Source organism: Bos indicus, chromosome 1 (genome assembly GCF_029378745.1).
Source record: "Bos indicus isolate NIAB-ARS_2022 breed Sahiwal x Tharparkar chromosome 1, NIAB-ARS_B.indTharparkar_mat_pri_1.0, whole genome shotgun sequence".
Taxonomy (NCBI): domain Eukaryota; kingdom Metazoa; phylum Chordata; class Mammalia; order Artiodactyla; family Bovidae; genus Bos; species Bos indicus.
Genome location: NC_091760.1, coordinates 82,326,243 through 82,351,479, shown reverse-complemented (window position 1 = coordinate 82,351,479; position 25,237 = coordinate 82,326,243). Strand labels below are relative to the sequence as shown.

The window sequence follows — 25,237 nt, the reverse complement described above, 5'->3', positions numbered from 1 at the left end:
CTGAACACCTTCAAGTTCAATTAAGAAAACAAAGCTAGCATCTGAAGTGATCAGAGAACAATTAGTTCCTTGTAAATAGAGGTGTATTTTCTTATTAGTTTCTATAAGTGTCTCTTCTGAAATATTAGCTTGTAGTAACAGGCACCTTCAGAGTATTTCTCCCTGCCTCAGGTTTTGCCAGATCCTTTTCAAGGAAGTCCAAAACTGGCTTTCTAAATCTAATAATAGAATTCGTGATTATAGTAAGTCAAATGATACATTTATTTCACAAAGTGGTTGTTTTCAAAGAGAGTGTGAACATGTCTTTCTAGTTTAGACCCTCATTTTCGTAATGTTGACAGGGATCCTCAGAGGTAAATTTGTGGAAGGCACCAGATTTGGTAGTGCCAAGAGAATATGTGCTTTATCGGCTTCCCCTCTGGCTCAGCTGATAAAGAATTCGCCTGCAATGCAGGAGACCTGGGTTCGATCCCTGGGTTGGGAAGATCCCCTGGAGAAGGGAAAGGCTACCCACTCCGTATTCTGGCCTGAAGAATTCCATGGACTGTATAATCCATGGGGTCGCAAAGAGTCGGACACGCTTGAGCGACTTTCACTTCACTTCCCTTCCCTTTCAAGAGGATATGTGTACTCTCTTCTGCCTGTACCTTTCCTTTGAGCTCCTTCTCTTACCAGCGTTGAAAATTTTGTCCTAGGCTTGAACAAATGAATGATGTGTGGCTTAAGAGGAAGAAAGGTGAAGAACGGGAAAGAAAATCTTTAGGAAGGATGAAAGATTAGAAATTGGAGCCTCTTGGTATATTTTTATATAATATATATTGAGTTCATATATAGGAAAATAATATGACCAATGAGGCTATAGCTAAAAAGCGGACTAATTTACAAATTCCCCTTCCCTAACCTAGGAGGGACTTCTTCCAGCCCCCCAGAAGGATCCTTTCCTTAAGAAAACTCTCCTTATAAAGTTAAACATGTCATGCAACAATTTCTAATTGGAATCGTATCCCCAAAGCAAGGAATAAAAATCTTGGGTACAGGTTGTTATGACCAACCTAGATAGCATATTCAAAAGCAGAGATATTACTTTGCCAACAAAGGTTCGTCTAGTCAAGGCTATGGTTTTTCCTGTGGTCATGTATGGATGTGAGAGTTGGACTGTGAAGAAGGCTGAGTGCCGAAGAATTGATGCTTTTCAACTGTGGTGTTGGAGAAGACTCTTGAGAGTCCCTTGGACTGCAAGGAGATCCAACCAGTCCATTCTGAAGGAGATCAGCCCTGGGATTTCTTTGGAAGGAATGATGCTAAAGCTGAAACTCCAGTACTTTGGCCACGTCATGCGAAGAGTTGACTCATTGGAAAAGACTCTGATGCTGGGAGGGATTGAGGGCAGGAGGAGAAGGGGACAACAGAGGATGAGATGGCTGGATGGCATCACTGACTTGATGGACGTGAGTCTGGGTGAACTCCAGGAGTTGGTGATGGACAGGGAGGCCTGGCGTGCTGCGATTCATGGGGTCGCAAGGAGTCGGACATGACTGAGCGACTGAAATGAACTGAACTGAACTGAAGGTTGAATTTTGATTCCCAAACAACACCCCTTATGGAAAGGGAAAGAAGTGTGAAAAGAAAAGAAGCTTTATCTACTGGGATACTAAATGGAGTCTTTGGATTCATTTCCTTATAGAAGGAACATCCCTGCAGAGGACATGGAGAGACTTCAGTTGCTGTAGTGATTCTATTATTGGTTGCCCTAGGAGGGCCAGGAGGATGTGAGACTAAAACAAAATACTATAGAGACCAATCATAATCCTTCCCAAGATGATAAGTTTGACAAGACAATGGGTGGAGAAACTCCCTCCTTTCCTTCATTGTACTTCACTGAGAGGATCGTCATTATAGCATGATATACCCTCATAAGTGGAAGGAAGAGCCTTTTACTTAACTAAATTTTAAGCTTAAATCACTGGGTTTGAGACATAGAATATTCTATGGATGAGCATGGCTTTTTGGCCTCCCGAAGTAAACTAGGCTGTGAGTCTCAGGCCTGAGGGCTTTCTAGCAGGATGTCGTGGATAACTGAAGGTAGAAATGTGTCCTCAGAAGGCGAGTGTGAGAAGCCGGATTTTTTCCTCTTTTCTTTTGTTTCTTCCTTTTTACTCAGAGTCTTTTCCCCACCTTACCCTCTGACCCTCCTACCTGCATGTAGAGTTTTCAGCATTGTGGATAAGGATTGCTTTATTGGTGTCCAACTCTTTAGGCTGAAGATGCTTGAAAGGTCTTTACCTCTACATGGGAAACAATAGTGAGACTGTGTCCCTGGCCCATTACACCAGGCTCCTGAGGCGTGGTGCAGTGTTGTGTTTGCAGCCATCTGTGCCCTTGTGTTGCCTGGCCAGTGAATCACTCAGGAGCGTCTGGAAGATATTAAAGCATGATTAGATGTTAGTACATCTCTCTGGATACTGATTTCTGTACTTTCAGCTTCTTTTGAAGTTAGTAGAAACCATGCACAGAAGGGAAGTGCAAGAAAAGAATACGATATTCTCTTTTTCTTCTAATTTTTTAAGGAATCTTTTAAGAAAACCCAACCTGCCTGTTCCTAATGGAATTGGGTGCCAAAGGGAAGAAAAGGTAGCAATTAGAAGTGATTATAAAGCTGTTATTTATAGCTACTAAGAAGCCTTGTCATAGTACAGGGCTGATGGAATGATTACTTCTCATTTGTCAGTCAAGAGAGATGAAAAGTATATAGAATACCACTGTTAGACAATGTTTGTCTGACAAGCTAAACATAGTAGAATAGGACGCTGAGTAGTTTCAAACAAATATTTGCTTTGTTGTTCTTAAGTGCATTACACGTCTGCCCTTACTCATCATTTCTCTGTAGTAAAAACTCAATTGTCTATTGGTAGTTGCTGTATACTTGTGCTCCACTGAGGTTTCCTGAAAGTCAAGTAACAGAAACTTGAAAAAAATTTTTTCTTCAAAAATCAAGATGAGCGTCTTCTTTGGTGGGCCAGTGGTTAAGAATCTGACTGCCAATGCAGGGAACACGGGTTCAGTCTCTGGTCAGGGAAGATCCCACATGTCATGGGGCAGCTAAGCCTGTGCACCACAACTACTGCGCCTGCGCTCTCTGCAATGAGAAGCCGCACTGCAAAGACGCGCCCGCTCACAGCAGCTAGAGAAAGCCCAAATGCAGCAACGAAGATCCAGTGCAGCCAAAAATAATAATTTTTTCAATCAAGATAAGAATTCTGGGGGGGCTTAGAAAATGATAGGAAAGTAATAGAAATAGCTTTGTGGCATTTGACAGGCACATCAAGGCAGGGAAAATGAAAACTAATTATACTTCTTCATAATCTGCCATTGTTTTAAGACTTTCACAAGCCACTGCTTCTAAATTCTTTTACCACTTATGGCAGCCTAAGAGATAGGACATGAATTGGTAGCTGGTTGAGGACTTTAGCTGGGAGTCTTGTAGGTAGAATAATGATATTCTTTTGGAGGAGGGCATACGTATCATTAAGAGATAAGACAACAGAGAATTGCTCATGGTAATTTTTTTTATATTTTCTTATTTTCAGAGCAAAACTGTGAAGTAAAGTTAATATGATTTTCCCACTTTTATAAGATAACAGTATTAATACAAGAATCCCCAGTATGCTTGTCTATACAGATTTTTAACAAACTTTAAGAAAGGAGGCCGTGTAGGGTAGTGCGTGGAAAGCACATGGCCTTTGAAGTTAGACAGCCTGGATTCAAACCCGAGCTCTGTCGTGTTTAGCTGTATGATCTAGTCGGTTTTCCTCTCTAAGCCTTAGCCTGTAGAAGTGGAAAAGATAGTATCTATCGTACAGTGATTTGGGGCAGATTAAATAAGGCAGTTAACTAACACGTAGGCATACCTGACTCATAGAAGGTGTTCTTTTGTGTTGTTATGCCTCCTCCTACCCCTTGCTTCTGCATCTGTTTGTGCAAAGGCTTTATCAGCAAAGAACGTTCAGGTGAAGTTAAGAAATTTTTGTCAAGAACTTGCTGTGAACTTCTAAGCCATACGATAGGAAGAAAAGAACTTGAAGACTTTTTCCTTCGAGGAGCTGATAATCTGTAGAGGGAGAGAAAAATAGTATATAAAAAAATAATTGCAGCATAGGAAATTAGAGAAGAGAAAGATTTTTTTAGACTGGAATAATCAGGGAAGTCTTCATAGAAGATGTAGGAATTAATGAAAATAGAGGCTGCATAGGTGTATAATAGAATGTGTGACATTATTTTTATTCTAAACAGAAATGTTTTTCAGATATTTATAATACAGAAAATTGATTCTTTTGATATTCAGTCTAATTATCTTAAATTTGAGTAATTTAAAATTCAACAAATTTAATGGTAAAAATAGAAATATTTTACTTGAATTCTCTCTGTACATTATATATAAAACTTCCATTTGATTTTTAAGAGAAGATACTTAAATTATTCTTAATCTAAAAGAACAGTGTCCAGGCTACACAAGTCTCAGAGAAAGATGCTCTTTGTTTTAGAATGACAAGGTCCCACAGAAAAAGCACCGATACAGCATAGCATATAGATACCTGAGGGCTTCCCAGGTGGCACGGCAGTAAAGAATCCACCTGCAAAGCAGGAGACACAGGTTCAGTCCCTGAATCAGGAATATCCCCTGGAGAAGGAAATGGCAACCCACTCCAGTGTCCTTGCCTGGGAAATCCCATGGACAGAGGAGCCTGGCAGGCTTCAGCCCATGGGGTTGCAAAAGAGTTGGACACAACTTAGCAACTAAACAACAATAGATATCTGAAGTGAACAAAACAAACTAAAATTGTCTATGTGCTAACAAAGAAACATGTAGACAACAGGGACTTAAATGGTAATTTAAGAATCGGGATATATATGCATTTTATAAATAATTTGGATAGAAAACCTGTCTTTATTAAATCTATTAAATATTTTTAAAGTATGAATATGTATACATGTACGTTTATGTGATCTGTGTGTTCATGTATATGTCTGTGTTTTCTTGAAAGGGGTGTTTGTACTCAGGCCCCATGTTACTGTATCATCATGGAATACTGTGCCCATGGACAACTCTATGAGGTTTTGCGAGCTGGCAGGAAAATCACACCTCGATTGCTAGTAGACTGGTCCACGGGAATTGCAAGTGGAATGAATTATTTGCACCTTCATAAAATTATTCATCGTGATCTCAAATCACCTAAGTGAGTTCTAGAGCTAACTTTTCAGTCATTTTATTTTATTGTTTTGAAATATGGAATTTTGTCACTCATAATGAAGCTTTTAGACTATTTGCAGTTCAGTTTAAATAAGCAGAGTGGATATCTCTATTTGCATATTTTGGAGATAGTTATTAACCTCCTTACTTACCTATATGGCGGATATGTCCAGGCACCTGCATGGTTTTCCCTTTTTGTTGCTTTGTAATTGTACAACTATGAAACAAAATACATTATTAACCAAAGAATTCACTTTCCATCATCTCAGATAATGAATGCCAGACTTTCCCACTGGAAGACTTGTTTTCCTAGTGTGCTTCCCCTAGAAAACCAATTTTCCAAAACTGAATTTCAGAAATATATACAAGAGAATAAAAATGGATTAAAAAATAAACCAGAGGCAAAGAGAAAGTGAAAACATTAACTAAAGCTTGTCCACAAAATGTATGCCGTAAGTTTCTGTACCGTCACTACAAGTGGACTACGAATTTGGCTTTGAGCTTCCTAGAATCTAAGCAAAGAAGTAAACAGGTAAAGTTCCACAGTGTCCATTAAACAACATAAATTTGTTATTTAAGAGAAGCAGAGCTGTTTCTAGTAACCTTTGTTTTCAGAATGATTCTTTGGTTCCCAATAACCCACTTTAAGAGGAATGCTTATTCAAGTTTCCCAAAGTGCATGAAGAAAGAAATTGATTAAGTACATTTCAATGTGGCTCCTATTTTTACACATTATTTTCATTATTGTCCATCACATTTTTGTTTAGATAAGCAGAAAAGAATCTTTTCCCCAAACATTTTTGCATAGTGCTTTCATGATTTACAACATTTAAAAATAGTTAATCATATCTGCTTTAATTTTGGCAAAAAAAAAAATGTGTGGAAGAGATGTAATAAGTATCATTATTCTTATTTTATGTAAGATAATCTAGAGCTCAGAGCCCAAAGTCATGGAGGTAGTGCTTGAACCCAGAACTGAGATCCTTCCTCGTCCTGATAAGATGAGGGATCCACAGTGAGTCCTGCCCCTCTTCCGTGAGAGATACAAATCTGTCCTTGATTATCAACTGCAAAGCAGCTCTAATTTATCACTGTTATTCTCAACAATGTTTATTACCGTCCTTAGCTCACTAAAAACCTTCTCTTTGCTTTCCTTACACAAAAATTTTATTATAGTGTTCATTCCTTCTGTTCACATTTTTAACACAATCTGTTGTTTCTGTCATCCACTGCATACATATAAAGCACACAAGATACCTTGCCGAAGACCTCTTTCATAATCAGCTTGTTCTCCTTAAGAATTATTTTAGGGAATTCTCTGGCTCTTCAGTGGTTAGGACTCAGCACTTTCACTGCTGTGGCCCAGGTTCAAGCTGTGTGGATTGCTGCCCACCTCCCCAAAAAAGACTTACTGTTCAAATTATTTCTCTATATCATTAAGCCTCTGAACCCCTAACTCCTTAACATTCTAATGTTCTAAACAGGTTATTTCAAGTGAATTCAGGCAGTGTGTGAGGGTGCTAGGACTCTGGATTTGCCTGGTACTAGGTTATACTCTGAGGCTAGCAAAAGCAGCTTGCCCCAGGTCACATCCCAGATCACTATTATAACAAGTAAAATATGTAACAAATTATATAAATAACAAATTATAACAAGTAAAATATTTTACACATGACTTATGTAGAATCTGAGCTTAAATTCTTAAATTTATTCCTGCTTTTCCTTAGCAACATTAACAGAGTCCCAGCATACTTACTTGCCTTTTATATTAATGAATCCTGTGTGTCATGGTTCCATGCATGATTTTAATTGGCCATTATTTAAACAGTGCTTTAAAAGAAGTGATTTTCCCGTTGGATTGCCTGAGACTGGCAAGGATGAGAATCAATGTTTATTGAGATGGGTGCTTTACATAGCTTCTCTCATTTAATTCAAGTGAAAATTTTATGAGACCATTAATTACAGACTCATAATGCCTTATCCAAAACTCCTGAAGTCAGATGATTTCAGAAGGTAGCATAGGGCATTACATTACACCCCCAGCAAAGTCTAGGGCAACACCCTATAATCATACACATTCATAAATCCATGGCAAAGCCTTTGATAGTCGCACAAAGTGGGATAAGTAAATTGAGTTTGTTTTATACATATGAGAAAATATTTATAAACCATTTTCAGAGATGTTTGAATTGTGAATAAGATACTGTAACCTGAATTGTCTCCATCTTACAGATGAGAAAACTGGCTTAGAAGAATTAAGTAATTGGCAAAGGTCACAAAGTTAGCAAGTGGTGGAGGCAGGATAAAACCAGGTGTAGCAAGCCCAGTATGCTGTGCTGCTCACAAGTATAAATAAGGCTGCTCCTGGTGGGTAGCTAAGGCCCCAGTAGTACTGGAACTAGAGAGCTGAGTTCTGCAACGTAGGAGTCAGCAATCAAAATCTTCAGTTGCCAGTTAGTCATGATTTTCATTAGTACTAACAATCTGAATGCTTTCTTTATTTCTTTTTAAAGTGTTTTAGTGACTCACACAGATGCAGTAAAAATTTCAGATTTTGGTACATCTAAGGAACTCAGTGATAAGAGTACCAAGATGTCCTTCGCTGGCACTGTCGCCTGGATGGCACCAGAAGTGATACGGAATGAACCTGTCTCTGAAAAAGTTGATATATGGTGAGTGGTGCCATTGTCCCGACCAAAAAGCCTGATCCCACTTTCACCCTATTAGCGCTTCCTATTTCAACACTTCTACTCACCCAAAATACTCTTTAGTATTACTCAGTTCTAGTTGATTTCAGTCTCATGTAACCCGAGGTACTACCCAGTGTGATGACACTTGGTAAGAAGGATTGGGAGAGGAGGAATTGGGGTGAGTATCCACTCAGTAAATCATCAGTTTTGGGGGTCCATCAAAAGAATATGCTGAACTTTCTGGAAAACTAAAAGTTTACTTCCAATAGCCATTTAGTATAAAAGTCTTTCTGGGATATATTACATAATTCTTTCCTTCTTGAATAAAACATGGTAAACAAAGTTTACTTATTCTCAGACCATCATCAGGTGTATTAGTGATGTACTTTGCTGTGATACAGTTATATGCTTTGAGGTATACAGGGCTATTTGCCCTTTTGTTAAACAGTCCTGATAGACTATGCTTTTGGGGGGGGGGGCAGGGAGAGGTGTTCATCTTTCTTTTCTTTTCTTCTGAGGTTCCAAATCTCTGCTATTAACAGTATATTTTCCTGTAGTTGCTTTTCTTCCATTCTTAAAATTGGCAACTAGTAACTTTTAGACTTAAACCAAAATAATAGCCTATATTAAAACTGGCTATAATTTTAAAGTAAATAAGATAAAGTAGAAATTTGAGCTCATTTGTAATTTGGGTAATTATTACCAAAGTGTCCTCATTAGGGATTACATCAATTTATGTTCCCAACATAAATGTATAATAGTTTTTTCAGGCTCACCAACAAAATGTGTTCCACTTTGGGATCTTCTGCCAACCATATAGGTTAAAAAAAATGGTGTCTTAGGTGCAGTTTTAATTTGCATATCTCTTCTCATAAATAAGGTTGTACTTTTTTCATATATTTACACACCCATTTGTAATTTCTTATTTACACGCTAATCCTTTACTAAGTTTTCTGATATTTTATTCTTATCAACTTATAAGAGTATTTTATATATTAAGGAAATTATCCTTCTGTGTATATGAATTACAGATACTTTTCACTTTTGTTGTTTTGCTTATGTTAGAGGGTTTTTCCATGTCAAGATTTTCTTTTAAGCAGTTGGTCAGTCTCTCCTGTTATGACTTCTGGATTTCTTAATTAGAAAAGCTTTCACTACTCTTAAGATTTTTTTTTTCCATATGTTCTTTGAGAATCTTTAGGATTTCATTTCTCACATTTAAATCTTTGATGCATTTGGAATTTATCTTAGTGTAAGATAAAGTATAGATTTAATTTTTTCCCCAGTTGTCCCAACAGTATTTATTGAATAACCAATTTTTCCGTACTGGTTTAAGATGTAACTTCCATCATATACTCAATTCCTATATGTATTTGGTCTATTTCTAGATTTCTGTTCCTTTCCATTAGCCTAGCTGATTATTCATCACCACTGTTAATTTCTGAAGCTTTGTAGTATATTTTAATATCTGATAATATTTGTTACCCCTCATTAATTTTCTTTTTCAGAGTTTTCCTGGCTGTTTCTATTTTTTCTATAGAAATATTAGAGTTTTATGTGTTTGACTGAAAATTACTAAATGACTAAAATACAAATCAGTCTTTCTGAAATATCTTCTGTGCTTGTTCCCGGGGCTACTATAGGTCTTTTGGAGTGGTGCTTTGGGAGCTGCTCACAGGGGAGATTCCGTACAAAGATGTGGACTCTTCAGCCATTATTTGGGGGGTTGGAAGCAATAGCCTACACCTTCCAGTTCCTTCCACTTGCCCTGATGGATTCAAAATCCTTATGAAGCAGACATGGTAAGAAATATGTTTCTCCCAATATTCTCTTCTACCTTCTTCCTCAAAACCATATTTAAGTAAAAATAAATAAATAAATAAAGCCAAAAAAAAAAACAAAACCCATATTTAAAACTTCTCTAAACCATATTTAAAACAGGAGGGACGTCTCTAACGTGTATTTGGAATGAATAACCTTACTTTGTGTAAAGTCTAGGAGCCTCGGAATTTGAGAACTTTGGATTCACATACTAGTTCTACCCTTTTCTATCTGTGTAATTTGGGGCATGTCATCTAAGTAGCAGTTTTCTCATTTGTGAAATGGGGATAGTATGATAAATTAAAAATTATAAATAAAGAATTTGGTCTGATATCTTGAAGCAGTAGGCCTTAGTAAATGATAGCTATCACCACTTTGCCAGTTCTCAGGGATCAATATTATCAAGCAGATTCTAGAGATTTCTAGTTCATCATTAGAGGCATCTCATAGTTGCATTTTCCTTTTGTTCTTCAATACATCAAAACTACCTGAGATATAGCCACACATGGAGTCAGAAATGTTGTTTTTTGATTTTTGTTTTTTTTGGTTAAGTAGAATAGAATCTTTATTCTCCTAGATACAACTTCTGAAATGCACAAGCTATTTTTTTTTTTTTAACTTTTAGGCAGAGTAAACCTCGCAACCGACCTTCTTTTCGGCAGACGCTCATGCATTTGGACATCGCATCTGCAGATGTACTTGCCACCCCACAAGAAACCTATTTCAAGTCTCAGGTAAGTCTGGAAACTCTTCCAGGTCCTGCTAAACAGACAGGGAACTCTCAATGAGGAGGAGTAGCAGCTCCTAGAAGAGGGCATTCTGATTCTTAGAACAATTACATAACTCGACTCATTGTGAAACAATAATGATGATTATTATAAATGCCACACGTACAACTTTGGCATTTTTTTTGAACACTTTGGAGTTTTGGAGGGTTTTTTAAGCACTTAACATATATGAATTATCTTATTTGAAAATACCTTGTAGTAAAATATCATCTTCATAGTGGGTTCTGGTAAAATTGTTGGAGAAAAAAGAGGAAAAGAAGATATGAAAACTGTAGTGTACATACATTTGAATTAAAATTATTGCTAACCTTCATGATAGTATTGCTTTCCTTAAACTTAGAAAAGCTGAAGTAAAGTGGAGGAAAGTTAAAGGCCAGAGAGAGCCTGTGACAGAATTAGGCCCAGGAGAACCTTTTCTCTAACCTTTTCACCTAGTAGCACCAAATACAGAGAAGGCAATGGCACCCCACTCCGGTACTCTTGCGTGGAGAATCCCATGGACTGAGGAGCCTGGTGGGCTGCAGTCCATGGGGTCGCTAAGAGTCGGACACAACTGAGCGACTTCACTTTCACTTTTCACTTTCATGCATTGGAGAAGGAAATGGCAATCCACTCCAGTGTTCTTGCCTGGAGAGTCCCAGGGACAGGGGAGCCTGGTGGGCTGCTGTCTCTGGGGTCGCACAGAGTCGGACATGACTGAAGCAACTTAGCAGTAGCAGCAGCAGCACCAAATAAAATGTAATTTAATGTATCTGTTAGCCTTTACTACAAAACATATGGCTTAACACAGTACACTGTTGTTGAGCTCATGGTTCCATGGGTTGGTTATTTGTGCTGGGTGGTCCCTCACGTGGCCTTGCCTAGGCTCACTCACGTGTCTACCGTCAGTTGCCAGGTCTGCTGGGAGGCTGGCTGGTTCCAAATGGCCTCATTCACTAGTCCCACCTTGGCTGGCTGTTAGCTCAAGCACCTCAGTTTTCCTCCACGTGGCCCTTCATCCTTCAACAGGCAAACTTGGGCTTGTTCACATGGTCTTCTCAAGGTAAAAAATGCAGCAGGAGAGCAAGCCCCAGTGCACAGGTGGTTTTCTAGCCTGGGTGCATTGTAGTTGCCAGTGTCTCATTGGCCAATGCAAATCACAGGCTAACCCAGATTGAGAAATAGACTTCGCCTCCTGATAGTTGTATTAGTGATAAGTGTGTGACCATTAAATAAAAATACTATAAATGGCATAAGGGCCAGTGGTCTACCACTATCCATTTGGATAGGGAGTTGTGGGGGCATCTTTAAATGTGAGGTCCTTACTTACCCCTCCCAGACCCAGGCTATGGCAATAGGAATAAAATAGGATGAAAACAGGAGGAAACTATGGCTTCTGAAATAAATGTGATGATCTTAAATTATGGCTTTATGCTTATAGAATTTAACTATAGTATTGTCCAATTTTTTCTCAAATAGCTTTGTCTCACTTTCTAAAATGAATTTTTGCTAAATGAATTCCATCTCTACATTGACTTCCAGTATCATTTCAAAAGATTCATTCTCAGGGAAGACATTTTGTTACCAATTAGTGTCTCTGTCTACTCCTGATAGCCCCCAACTCCACTGGGTGATGCATTTACCTACCAGGAAAGTGTGCTTTGAAAGCAAACTGGACTGGGAGGGGCATCATCACTGGAGGTTAAAAAAGGCCCCAAATATGCTTTATTAACTGGCTTAACCAGAGGCTTGGGGCATGTGCTTCTCTGGTGTCTGAGAAGCAGAGAGATAGTCCACCCATCAGATATTGGGAATATCTTACTTAAGGCTCAAGGTTTTCTAAGGAATAATAAATCAGAGACTTTTCCTCTGTTTCCCAAAGTTCTAACATATTCTCTGTGACCACAAACTTAGCTCTCCCCACACCATGTCTTTGAATAGTCTGGCTTGTCCCTATAGTTTTTTAGTGTTTCTGAGGAATTATTATGTAAGTAAAGTATTTGATTTTACAGAAAATGAGAGGATAACTTCATGACATTTCCTATGTTCTTTGATGCTCATTCAGGTAAATTCCCTTAGAACTGTTAAAACCATTACCTACCTATACAAATACATGTATGTATTGGTTACTGGATTAGATATCGTTCAAATATTTCCTTACATTAAGAAAAAGATTTAAGCCCTTTGTGAAATGAAAGAGAGTAATAATGAGTGTGAGTTATGTTAGTCGCTCAGTTGTGTCTGACTCTTTGTGACCCCGTGGACTGTAGCCCACCAGGCTCCTCTGTCCATCAAATTCTCCAAGCAAGAATACTGGAGTGGGTAGCCATTCCCTTCTCCAGGGTATCTTCCCAACCCAGGGATTGAACCCAGGTCTCCCACATGGCAGAATGATTCTTTACCATCTGAGCCACCAGGGAAGCCCATAATAATGAGTAGTCTCTAGAAAATTTTTCAGACTTTAGGATACAGTATCAATCATAGCTTTGCTTCCTTTACAAAAAAACTCTATGCACCATAATTTTGAAAAGCAATTTTCATGAGAGTACTAACTCACAAGTCATTGACAGTATGACTGTACATACTGGGAAAACATCAAATTCTAAACAAACTTTACTTGTGTGCTCCCAGAATATCACTTCTGAAGCCAGGGCCACACTGAGTGCCCAACGTATGTATAATACTTAGTACCTACAGTCAGTATCCTTACTTGTATAAACTCACTTTTATTAATCTATGCAGCATAAAATTGAACTTAGAGAAGGTTCTGTTAGAGCAAGAATTTGAAAAGAGAGGAAGGGGAGAAGGAATGGAAAGGAAAAACAGTGCATAGGACATGTGTTAATATTCATAAATTCTACCACCTTTTTCTCCCAGTGTAAAATTTTACCTCTCCTTAAATAGTCCAAAATACCCATGCTAGTTCCTAGAATTCTTCAGTTATTTACAAGCTGATTTGTTTGGGTCTGAAACTCAGACCATCTCTGGCTAATGATAATGAAGTATTTGTGAACTAATGAGGGAGGTACTGAGAAAAGTAACAGATTTTGAGCATAAATCCCTGTCCTGTGACCTTGGATTATCATTACACTTCCATAAACCTCAGCTAACTCATCTAAACACTGAAGATAACCATGTTTTCCCTTCCTTGTGGAGTTTTGATGAGGATCAGATAAGATAATAAACATGCAAGTGCCCTGGAAACTGTAGAGAGCTGTTTGATTGCAAGATGTTATTATTCATCTCCCACAAAGCTATAAAGATTAAGCCTTCTTTGAGGTTGTATGTTCTGGGTGCTTTTTCTGATGAACTCCTGAGATGGATAAGAATGGCAGCTAGGGAGCTCTTATTAATTGTGTTTTGACAAATTATCCTCCCATAATGGGCAAGAACTAGTTTTTTAGCGCATAGTTTTGCTTACTGATAGCCCTCTTGTACCTGAGGCCTTGCCTCCTGCCTGCTGCCAGAATTCTCCCCGCATCAGTCATCAACCAGTAGTTGTTTAGCTGCCGGTCACCACCTTCCCCCCAAACTGTCAGTCAAGGGTGCTGCCAAGAACCCAGCTGATGTCTTCCTGAGAGCACATGCTTCATCTGTTTCTCATCAACAGCACTTGTATAAAGAAGCAGCATATAGAGAACAGATGAACAAAGCAACCAATTTCAGGACAATATTAGATTCTGCCAAAGCTATTGCTTCATTCCTGGACAATAAACCATTTCTCCAAGTAGACAATTATTGCTCCTGGTGTTCAATTACATTCGATAGAAGTCTTTAGAAACATTTTAGCCTGACCCCAGGTCCCAGCTGCTAGGTGCCTCTTGTGCCCTGCTTCTGAGCTCTTCTACAACCCTCGTCTTCGCACCATTTTGAGTGCCACCGTTGTCGTTGTTCAGTCACTAAGTCGTGTCCGACTCTTTGTGACCCTATAGACTGCAGCGCACCAGGCTTCTCTGTCCTTCACTGTCTCCCAGAGTTTGCTCAAATTTATGTCCAGTGATGCTATCTAACCATTTCATCCTCTGCCACCTTCTTTGCCTTCTTTCCCAGCAGGGTCTTTTCTAATAGGTTGACTTTTCACATCAGGTGGCCAGAGTATTGGAGCTTCAACATCAGTCCTTCCAATGAATATTCAGGGTTGATTTTCTTTAGGCTTGAGTGGTTTGATCTCCTTGCTACCCAAGGGACTCTCAAGAGTCTTCCCAGCTCCACAATTCGAAGGCATCAGTTCTTCAGCACTCAGCCTCCTTTATGATCTAACTCTCACATCCATACATGACTACTGAAAAAACCATAGCTTTGACTATGTGGACCTTTGTTGCCGAAGTGATGTCTCTGCTTTTTAATACGCTGCCTAGGTTTGTCATAGTTTTTCTTCCAAGGAGCAAGTGTAATTTCTTGACTACCCAGTGCCACTGTGACCACCCAGAAACTCCGGGGCTGGGAGTTGCAGAGACAGATAGCTCATTAGAGGGATAGACTGTTTTGCCTTAAGAGTAATTTAATCATGAGCAAGTAGGTCCTAGAAACAGGCTGGTGCTCACTGGGGGAGGCAGTAAGGAGGACTCATGCACTAATCAAGAGTTAAGACCTTTCTGACTCAGAATCTAAGATTTCCTACTACTTATAGCCCCTCAACGGAGAAGGCAATGGCACCCCACTCCAGTACTCTTGCCTGGAAAATCCCATGGACAGAGGAGCCTGGTGGGCTGCAGTCCATGGGGTCGCCAAGAGTCGGACACGACTGAGCGTCTTCACTTTCACTTTTCACTTTCATGCATTGGAGAAGGAAATGGCAATCCACTCCAGTGTTCTTGCCTGGAGAATCCCAGGGATGGGGGAGCCTGGTGGGCTGCCGTCTATGGGGTCGCACAGAGTCGGACACGACTGAAGCGACTTAGTAGCAGCAGCAGCATAGCCCCTCAACATCCTGCTTCTTCATTTCTCATAGCTAAGCTTCTTTTTTTCTTTACTTTATAAAAATCATGGTAAAAGATATTATAAAATTTGCTATTTAAAAATTTTTAAATGTACAATTCAGTGGCAGAAATCACATTCCAGTGTTATAAAACTATCACCATTATCAATTTTCAAAATTTCTCATTACTTCATTACGCACTAACTTCTCATTCTCTATTCCCCACAGAAAACTCTGTTCTGCTTTCTATCTCTATGAATTTGCCTACTCTAGATATTTCACTGAAGTAGAATCATACAATAGTTGTCTTTCTTTGTCTGGTTTGTTTCATTTAGCGTGTCTTCAAGGCTCATCTATGTTGTTCAGTTCAGTTCAGTCGCTCAGTCAGTGTCCGACTCTTTGCGACCCCGTGAATTGCAACATGCCAGGCCTCCCTGTCCATCACCAACTCCCAGAGTTCAGCCAGACTCGCGTCCATTGAGTCAGTGATGCCATCCAGCCATCTCATCCTCTGTCGTCCCCTTCTCCTCCTGCCCCCAATCCCTCCCAGCGTCAGAGTCTTTTCCAATGAGTCAACTCTTCACATGAGGCGGCCAAAGTATTGGAGTTTCAGCCTCAGCATCAGTCCTTCCAATGAACACCCAGGAATGGTCTCCTTTAGGATGGACTGGTTGGATCTCCTTGCAGTCCAAGGGACTCTCAAGAGTCTTCTCCAACACCACAGTTCAAAAACATCAATTCTTCGGCACTCCGCTTTCTTCACAGTCCAACTTTCACATCCATACATGACCACTGGAAAAACCATAGCCTTAACTAGACAGACCTTTGTTGGCCAAGTAATGTCTCTGCTTTTTAATATGCTATCTAGGTTGGTCATAACTTTCCTTCCAAGGAGTAAGCGTCTTTTAATTTCATGGCTGGAATCACCATCTGCAGTGATTTTGGAGCCCAGAAAATAAAGTCTGACACTGTTTCCCCATCTATTTCCCATGAAATGATGGGACCAGATGCCATGATCTTCGTTTTCTGAATGTTGAGCTTTAATGATGTAGCATGTCACAAATTCATTCCTTTTATGACTGAATAGTATTCTATTGTATGAATATCATCTGTCTTATTCATCCATTCATATATTAATTCAGCTTCATTTTGACACCTCTGTTATGAGAGATAGGAGGAGCAAGGTATGGGTGCAAGAGCTTCAGTAAACTGGTTACATATCTGAGAAGACAAAAACCTGCTAAATGTTACAGCCTTTCCCAGGCCTTACCTGTGCTATGAAGAGGATTCCATTCACAATAATAACACAGATTTCACTGTATTTTTCCCTTACCTGCTTACTGGACTTAGGTACCTTGTGAAACACTCCCTACTCCTTTCCTCCACTCTACATGTGATTTGGGGAAATCCCCAGTAAAGAGTAGGGATCTCAGATAGCCTCGTATTAATGTCTGCCCTCCTTTCCTTGTGGCTTTCCTGGAGGCTCAGACTGTAAAGAATCCGCCTGCTATGCAGGAGACCTGGGTTCAACCCCTGGGTCGGGAAGATTCTCTGGAGGAGGAAATGGAAACCCACTCCAGTATTCTTGCCTGGAGAATCCCATCGACAAAGGAGCCTGGTGGGCTACAGTCCATGGGATCACAAAGAGTCAGACACGACTGAGCAACTAACACACACGTCCTTTCCTCTGACTCTGGCTAGAACAGCAGTCTTCCACCTAGCATCTGCTGAGTGTTACTTTATTGGTTAGTACTGTTTTCTGCTGAGAGACTGTAGTCCCCAGCTGGCATCTATGGGATGCCGCCTTATCCTTAAGGAACTGCTGTCGCCCTCCAAGATCTGCTATTTTTTTGCAGTAACTAAAGCTGTGGGCTTCTCCAGATTCCAAATTTGCACATTCTTGTGCTTATGCAATGAAATGGTCCTTTCCCTGTTAAGTTACATTTTGTTACAGATCACATAATAGTGCTAGTTATGGCCCAAGGTTTTCTTGGTATTTTAGTGGAACAGTAGGAAGTGCCTCTCCACTCCTATGTTAATGACTGTTATAGGTCAGAATCACCAGGACTCCTCCCTCCCTCATGTTTTCTCTCAGAGAGTCCTTAATCTCTGTACAAACTGCCCACCTCCATTTCTTAGATATGCCCAGACATCTCTAAATTGCAGATTAAGTGCAAATTGGAACTCCTATTACATAAAGATTCTAAGTATATGTGATGGAACTCCAAAATTAACATCTACCTGTAACACAGTAGTACCTTTGAGGAAAACACATTATTATTAATCAGTACTTGGTGTTTTCACACAAAGGGAATTTCTTTTGAGGAAATCTACTTTAATAAGTTTCAATCTTGAGAGGGTTGTCTTTTAAGTTTCACATTCCATGAGCCAGGTGTCAGGAGGTTTATTTCCTCTAGAATTTAAAAAATCGGATCTGCAGTATCTGATCCCTCACCACTAGAGGGAGATATTCTTGTTCCCTGTTAAAGTGTCAGGATCCACTGACATGATTTTCAAAATAGAGGATGCTTTAAGACCCACCCTTAGCCCCCTCCCTTATCCGTTTTAGGTCCAACCACCCTGATTGTCAGTCTTAAAACTCAAATACTCTTACTGTGACTTTAATATGGTGGCTAAGAGAACAGAATTACCTGGGCTCAACCAAACCTGTGTTCACTGCTTAGATGCCACCACGACTTAGCAACCAAACCACCGCCATCACCATTGTCAAAGACTGTTGCCAAACAATGGGCTTCACATTCTAGATCTTGGCTTTTTGATGACATTGCTTGGCAGATTTGATGCCAGAAAATCAACTGACAGAAATCGCTTCCCAATGGTCAGTCAATATGTATATGTATATATATGAAGATCTAACATATTATAAACAGATAGGCAGAATGAACACTTTCTAAATAATTGTAATATAATTTCTTCTATAAAAATAAATGAGAAACAGCAAATCTGGGGAGAAAGCTTCTCTAATTTCACAATTACTTAACTATAACTTCTTCCAGGGTCTAGAGAGATCATTTTTATGAATCTTAAAAGGATAGAAGAGCTGTGGAAGACAATACAGTTAGAAACATTTAGTTACATATTTAGTCTTCACTGGAAATTATTTTAGATTATCTCATTAGCTTCTTGGGATACTAGTGCATACATAATTTGAGGAAGGTTCTCCTTTAGCTGTTTTTCTAGAAATGGTCTATAGACTATATTCCTGCAGAGATTTTCCTGCCTCCTGAAATTTAGATGAAATTAGTCTGAAACACCACGCCTTATGGAAAAGTCCAGTGTCCTTTTTAATACTTTTGTGAACTTCCGGGAGATTTAGAATTACATGGACACTTTGGCTCTGCTTTTTAGACCCCCATCCCTGCCATCTTTTGGTTGTTCCTTTATCTTTGTCCTGTCATTGACCCAAAGATGCAGTTCAGTACCTGTCTTTATTTTTTTTTTTTTAAAAAAAAGCAAAACCAAATAAATACACTCATCCAAAGTCAAGGTGAATGTCAGGGGCTTTACTAAAGATTTAGGAAATTGGAAGAGGCTTACGTTTTGAAAAACTTAAATCACATATTAGATACCCATCCCTCTCCTAAATTTTTTTCCAGACAACTAAATTCTTTGACCATGCTCTTTCTCCTCCTTCTCCTTCCCTCTTTTCTTTCTCACTCCCAAATTTCTATATGCATGCATGCATGCATGCTCAGTCACTTAAGTCATGTCCAATTCTTTGCAGCCCCATGGACTCTTCTGTCTGTGGGATTCTCCAGGCAAGAATACTGGAGTGAGTTGCAATGCCCTCCTCCAGGAGATTTTCCCAACCCAGGGATCAAACCCACATCTCTTAACACCTCCTACATTAGCAGGCGGGTTCTTTACCACTAGCGCCACCTGAGAAGCCCACAGATTCCTGTATAAGTTCCTGTATTTTTATCCCCTTCTCCTGTTGTTCATGCCTCTTGGATCTTCTATACTAAATATTTTCTCGAGATATTTTTGTAAACAAAGCCCAGGAGAGATTCTGGTCGAATGTAAAAATGGTCATATTCTGACTGACACATGCTTGTACCATATGGTTATCAGAGCTGTTCTTTCTAGCCAGGCTCTCTCCACCACAATCTTGACTTAAAACTGAACTGCTTTATTCCAGAGATGATGGCTAGCATGCCAGCTGTAATGTTTCTTGGGGCCAAGACAGCATCGAGTATTAGACTAAACACAGAAAATGGGGTGAAGAGTTGGGTAGGGCGTGCAGATACGTTAATGTGAGATATTTTACTATTGAACATCTATTCTATAAGGCTCTTCAGTATAATCATATGGGGTGGGTGGGGGGAAGTCTCGTACAGGGTCCTATGGTTATATCAAGGATTAAAACTCCTGGAGTTAACAAAACTTAATTTGTCCTCACCTAGGCTGAATGGAGAGAAGAAGTGAAAAAGCACTTTGAGAAGATCAAGAGTGAAGGAACCTGTATCCACCGATTAGATGAAGAACTTATTCGAAGGCGCAGAGAAGAGCTCAGGTCAGCCGACCTCTCCTACTTCCCTTCTTATTCCCAAGTCTTCAGATATTTAATAGGAACCCTTTCTGTGAATCATTTCATCTTCTACACACCTGTCACCTCTGCTGGTTATTGTTATTTTCTTTAAAAGTTGCCCTGAAAGTCAGTTCTCCTTTGTATCACTTTCTTACTGTCTCCCTGCACCTTTGTTATCTTCCTTTATCGTATCTCTGCAACAAAGATCCCTGGAGCAATGCTATTTGTTTATTCAGTTGCTGCCCTAGGTAACATGAAAGATCAGAAATTTATAAGAGGTAGTCTATGACCCCAAGATGCTTATAATCTATTAAGGGGTAGAACACAGATAACCACTAGACTCAGTTCAGTTCAGTTGCTCAGTCGTGTCTGACTCTTTGCAACCCCATGAATCGCAGCACGCCAGGCCTCCCTGTCCATCACCAACTCCTGGAGTTCACTCAAACTCATGTCCATCGAGTCGGTGATACCATCCAGCCATCTCATCCTCTGTCGTCCCCTTCTCCTCCTGCCCCCAATCCCTCCCAGCATCAGGGTCTTTTCCAATGAGTCAACTCTTCATATGAGGTGGCCAAAGTACTGGAGTTTCAGCTTCAGCATCATTCTTTCCAATGAACACCCAGGACTGATCTCCTTTAGGATGGACTGGTTGGATCTCCTTGCAGTCCAAGGGACTCTCAAGAGTCTTCTCCAACACCACATTTCAAAAGCATCAATTCTTTGGCACTCAGCTTTCTTCACAGTCCAACTTTCACATCCATACATGACCACTGGAAAAACCATAGCCTTGACTAGACGGACCTTTGTTGGCAAAGTAATGTCTCTGCTTTTGAATATGCTATCTAGGTTGGTCATAACTTTCCTTCCAAGGAGTAAGCGTCTTTTAATTTCATGGCTGCAATCATCATCTGCAGTGATTTTGGAGCCCAAACAAGATCTATACTATGGATAAGTATAAATGAGGGATTATCGTGTTAGCTTTAACTGCATATTTCCCTTAACAGGTAGCATATTCTTATTAAGATATTGCCAAATAGTGTACGGACAAAGGCTACAAATTATACATAAATTGCACTCAGATTTTACCTATTCTGTATGAGTGGATATGGCCCTTAACAATCAAATAAGTGGAAAACTTGGGCTTCTCATCTCCCACTCCACCTTGTCTGAGTCACTACATCAGACAAGCGAGCCTTAAATTTAGAGGGCCCTTGGGCAAGTGCTTTTGAGATAAACCATCCTGTTCTTACTTCATTAGAGCTGACCCCTGGCTCTCCCCCACATTCATCAGCTTCGCTGCTCCTGTGTTTTCTTTGATAGGCATGCTTTGGATATTCGTGAGCACTATGAGCGGAAACTTGAGCGGGCTAATAATTTGTACATGGAACTGAGTGCCATCATGCTGCAGCTAGAGATGCGGGAGAAGGAGCTCATCAAGTACGTGCCCGGACCACTGTTTGTCCTGATTGATTTGGGTCTGTCAGTTGGCCAAGATGTAACACTCGTCCAGGTTACTGCTACTCAAAACTGGTGGCTGTTTTACTCATCCACCCAACACTGCTTGGGAGATGTTCCAGGCACAGGTCCCTGCCCCGATGGGGCTCACATTTGAGTGGACTCGCCACAGAGCTGGTTCTAGGGGACCGTGCACTTTGCAGTTTCAACCTGCCTAGTGGCTCAGGGAAGAGGGGGGGGGTCTTCATTTCAGGAGGAGCTTGGTGTGGATGAGTGGGAGCTTACCGCCCCCTAGGGAAGAAAAGCAACTGCTGCAAGCGGTTCAGTGTTCTCCTGAGAATGGCAAGAAACTCTGGGGTCCTGACTAATAGCAGCTCCTGAAAATAAGTAGGACTTCAACCTTTGCTTGGTATCTCATGAGTCGTGTCAGGGGAAGGGAAGGTTGGCCTCCGAGTCCCATCTGCAAGCTGAAGAAAAAAAAAAAATGAAGTCAGGTTAGTTTGAATTTAGTTTTGTTTTTTCTTCCTTTTTAACCTGAAGAGTAGCCTTGTTATTCAGATAGCCTATATCTGTTAAGTGTGGCCAGACTCTGTGGGTGGAGTAAACCTGTGAAAACATTCTGCCCACCTTTTCTCTCTGGGGTGACTGGTGGTTTAGTCACCAAGCCGTGTCCAACTCTTGTGACCCCATGGACTGTAGCCTGCCAGGCTTCTCTGTCCATAGGATTCTCCAGGCAAGACTGACACATGGCCTTTTCTTTCATTCTTCAGGCGTGAGCAGGCTGTGGAGAAGAAGTATCCTGGGACCTACAAACGACATCCTGTCCGTCCAATAATCCACCCCAATGCCATGGAGAAGCTCATGAAGAGGAAAGGCATGCCACACAGACCTGGGATGCAGGCCAAGCGGTGAGCATCTATACTGACACTATTCAGATAAGTGGGGAAATATGCCCCTAAAATACATTATCAGATGATGGTGAGTGTGGCCACATGGTACTGCCTCTGGATACAGAGTAGGGAAGTGGGAGAGAGTGTGTCCTGGACTCTGGGAATACAGTTATCACTGTCTAAGGCATCAATATTTATTATCTTAGCATGGAACAGTGAAGAGAAATGAAGTGGGGGCCGGACAGGCCTGGATTCAAATCCTATTAGAAGCTGTGTGATTTGGAATATGTCGGTTGATCTCTCTCAATGCCATCGGTAAAATGGTGTACTTTCTTTTTCTTTTCTTGACCCCCTAGTGAACAGAATTGAGTTCTGTATAATATGCATCATGGGTCTATGTATGTCTCACTTTTATTTATTCATTTAGTTCTTTTTAATAATGTAATAAGTGCCTGTAAATCCACCACCAAAACAAAAGCAGGCACTTTGATAATTACCTATATCTAATCATCTGGTTCCCCTCATCCCACTCCTGTGTGGAACTTTTGTGAGGTTTAAATAAGACGGCATGTGAAATCACCTAGGAAATCACAGTTGCTCAAAAAAAAAAAAGTTAAAAAAAATTTTTAAAGATGCCCTTTCCCCTAATTACAACACATTTCCCTTGCTAGTTTAATGTTAGAATGCTCTTCCAGTCAGTTTTTTTAAATCAAACTCTCTGCTAGAGGAATTCCTCCCAATCAATGGAGTGTTGACCCAATCCTAAATTAATGCAAAAGAAAGACTGTGCCTTAAATGCAGTAAGAATAAAGGTAGTGAGAAAATGCAAACCAAGCATGTATTTTAAGACTTTCAGAACAGTGACCATCCCAGCACAGCCTGACTAATGTAAATCTAAACCACTGAGGGATAACTACATGGATTAATCCCAGGTTTGCTTTTACTTACCACGCCTCACCATCTTCTGGTCAAGCTCTAGAGAAATTGTTTTTAGTTGGCACCTGGCAAACCCTTCCAGGAATCCCACCACTCCCTTCTTTTGGTATGTGAACTGGGCACAGCTTTCACCTGCTGGCTCCTCTCTGCAGTCTGCCAACAGCTAAAACACCAAGCACTTTGGGAGAAAATAGTACTGTTTCATTGTTCACAGTATGAGCTCGTGTTTACTTTTATTTCAGCTGTGAGAAACGTGTTTGAAAGTTTGACAGCACCAGTAGATGCTTAGTCGATGAGCTGAACTTGTCTAGAAAGGCAACTCAGAGTGGGTACTAGAGCTGCAGAGAGTTCTGTTGATCGCCTTTTGAAGGATTTATGTTTCAGATTATTTGGACAGTCCAGTGATTATCAAGTCAGCAGGCCAGTGGCCTCAGGTGATCAGAGAGGAGAAACCATCCACTATCTTTTAGCCTCAATTTGTGTTTAGTTAGGGACAGAAAAAGATGAACCATGATGGATCCACCAAGCCCATCACAAATTGAGTATAGTCTAATAAGATAGTTTAAATGCCTTATAACATGGAGAAGCTTGGAATGGGGAGAACTGTTCCTTGGTGTCCAAAGACTTGGCTTCAAGCTGTGAGTTCTGCCATTTCCTAGCTTTGTGATGGACACAAGCCAACTAACCTCTCTGGTCCCTCAGTGCTCTCATCTGTAAAATGGGTATTGTAATAGTAGGAAGGTGGTATTTTGTGTATTGTGAAGTGCTGTGTAAACTTGGGTGTGCTGTATCAGTGTTATTCTGTGATTTGGCACTGCCAGGTTGAGCAGCCTTCACCTATCTTAGGACACTTTCACCTAAGTTCTCTTTTAGATCCTGCCATAGCCAGTTACTGCGTAAATATTGATAGATGCCCTCACTGGGCCTTGGAGGGCTCTCTTTCCTCAGTAGAGAGCCCCAGGACCTCCCCAGATGCTGTCTGTGGCACAGGTTGGCCAACTGACCACAGTGCTGTGAATCTGAGACAGGAAGATGCTGATAATCCCACAGTACCCTATCCACCTCATCATATACTGGTGATAGCTGGAACTTCTGTACTAAGACAAGTCTTTAAATGAAATTCTCCTGGAAGAGAAGAAAAAAACCATCTCCTGCTGCCTGATGCCTACTGATTTGCTGTGAGGCCTGGCTTTTCAGAATGTGGTCCTCAGTTGAGATCATCTGAAAGCATGTTAGAAAGGCAGGCTCTGAGGTCCCATCCCACACCTATGCAGTCATTTTAACAAGCTCCCAGGTGATCTGTACATACCTTCAGGCTGTACTCCGACTGTCCAACAAGCCAGACTGGCAATTAGGAGAGACTGTTCATCTAGATTCTACCAGTAATGAGCTGTGAGACCAGAAGCCAATATGGTTGGGGTTTTGGGTTCCTTATCACATAGGATGAAGGCAGGACTGCACCTGCAGTTTCCCTGCAAGGTCTGGAACCCCCTGGGGCCTGAATAGAGGTGTCTTTGAGACCACTATGAGGGGAGAGAGGATGAGGAGCCACAGCCTTGTTGGGGGTGGCAGGGGCTTCTGCTTTCCTACCTCTCTTCAGCTGTTCTGGGTTTGGGTTTTTTAACCCAAATTTGAAATTTGGGTTAAATAATGGAAATTGACATATACCATTTTATTAATTTCAGGTGTATGGTATAATGATTCAACATATGTGTATATTGCAAAATGATCACCACAATAAGTTAACATCCATCACCATACATAGTTACAATTTTTTTTCTTGTGTGAGAACTTTTAAGATTTACTCTCCTGTGCATGCATGCATGCATGCTAAATTGCTTCAGTTGTATCCAACTCTTTGTGACCCTGTGGACTGTAGCCCGCCAGTAGATCCTCTGTCCATGGGATTCTTCAGGCAAGAATACTGCAGTGGGTTGCCATGCCTTCCTCCAGGGCATTTTCC

At 40.5% G+C, this 25,237-nt stretch overlaps 1 protein-coding gene and 1 long non-coding RNA gene across 6 annotated transcripts in view; one reads left to right on the top strand and one right to left on the bottom strand.

The window, feature by feature from the left end:
* Positions 1 to 25,237, top strand: part of MAP3K13 (mitogen-activated protein kinase kinase kinase 13) — a 161,794-nt gene that overhangs the window by 122,698 nt on the left and 13,859 nt on the right. For all 5 annotated transcript variants that reach the window (XM_070790586.1, XM_019958503.2, XM_070790581.1 and 2 more), the window contains 7 exons: positions 5,043 to 5,234; positions 7,762 to 7,920; positions 9,582 to 9,740; positions 10,385 to 10,493; positions 19,869 to 19,978; positions 21,314 to 21,430; positions 22,219 to 22,356. In XM_070790586.1, coding sequence (XP_070646687.1) covers positions 5,043 to 5,234; positions 7,762 to 7,920; positions 9,582 to 9,740; positions 10,385 to 10,493; positions 19,869 to 19,978; positions 21,314 to 21,430; positions 22,219 to 22,356 — 984 coding nt within the window. The remainder of the gene's footprint in view (positions 1 to 5,042; positions 5,235 to 7,761; positions 7,921 to 9,581; positions 9,741 to 10,384; positions 10,494 to 19,868; positions 19,979 to 21,313; positions 21,431 to 22,218; positions 22,357 to 25,237) is intronic.
* On the bottom strand, positions 1,475 to 5,563 carry LOC139183287 (uncharacterized). The gene is made up of 4 exons (XR_011566912.1): positions 5,401 to 5,563; positions 4,593 to 4,631; positions 3,909 to 4,108; positions 1,475 to 2,414 (listed from the first exon to the last, which is right to left on the bottom strand). It is a non-coding gene; the product is annotated as an uncharacterized lncRNA (long non-coding RNA).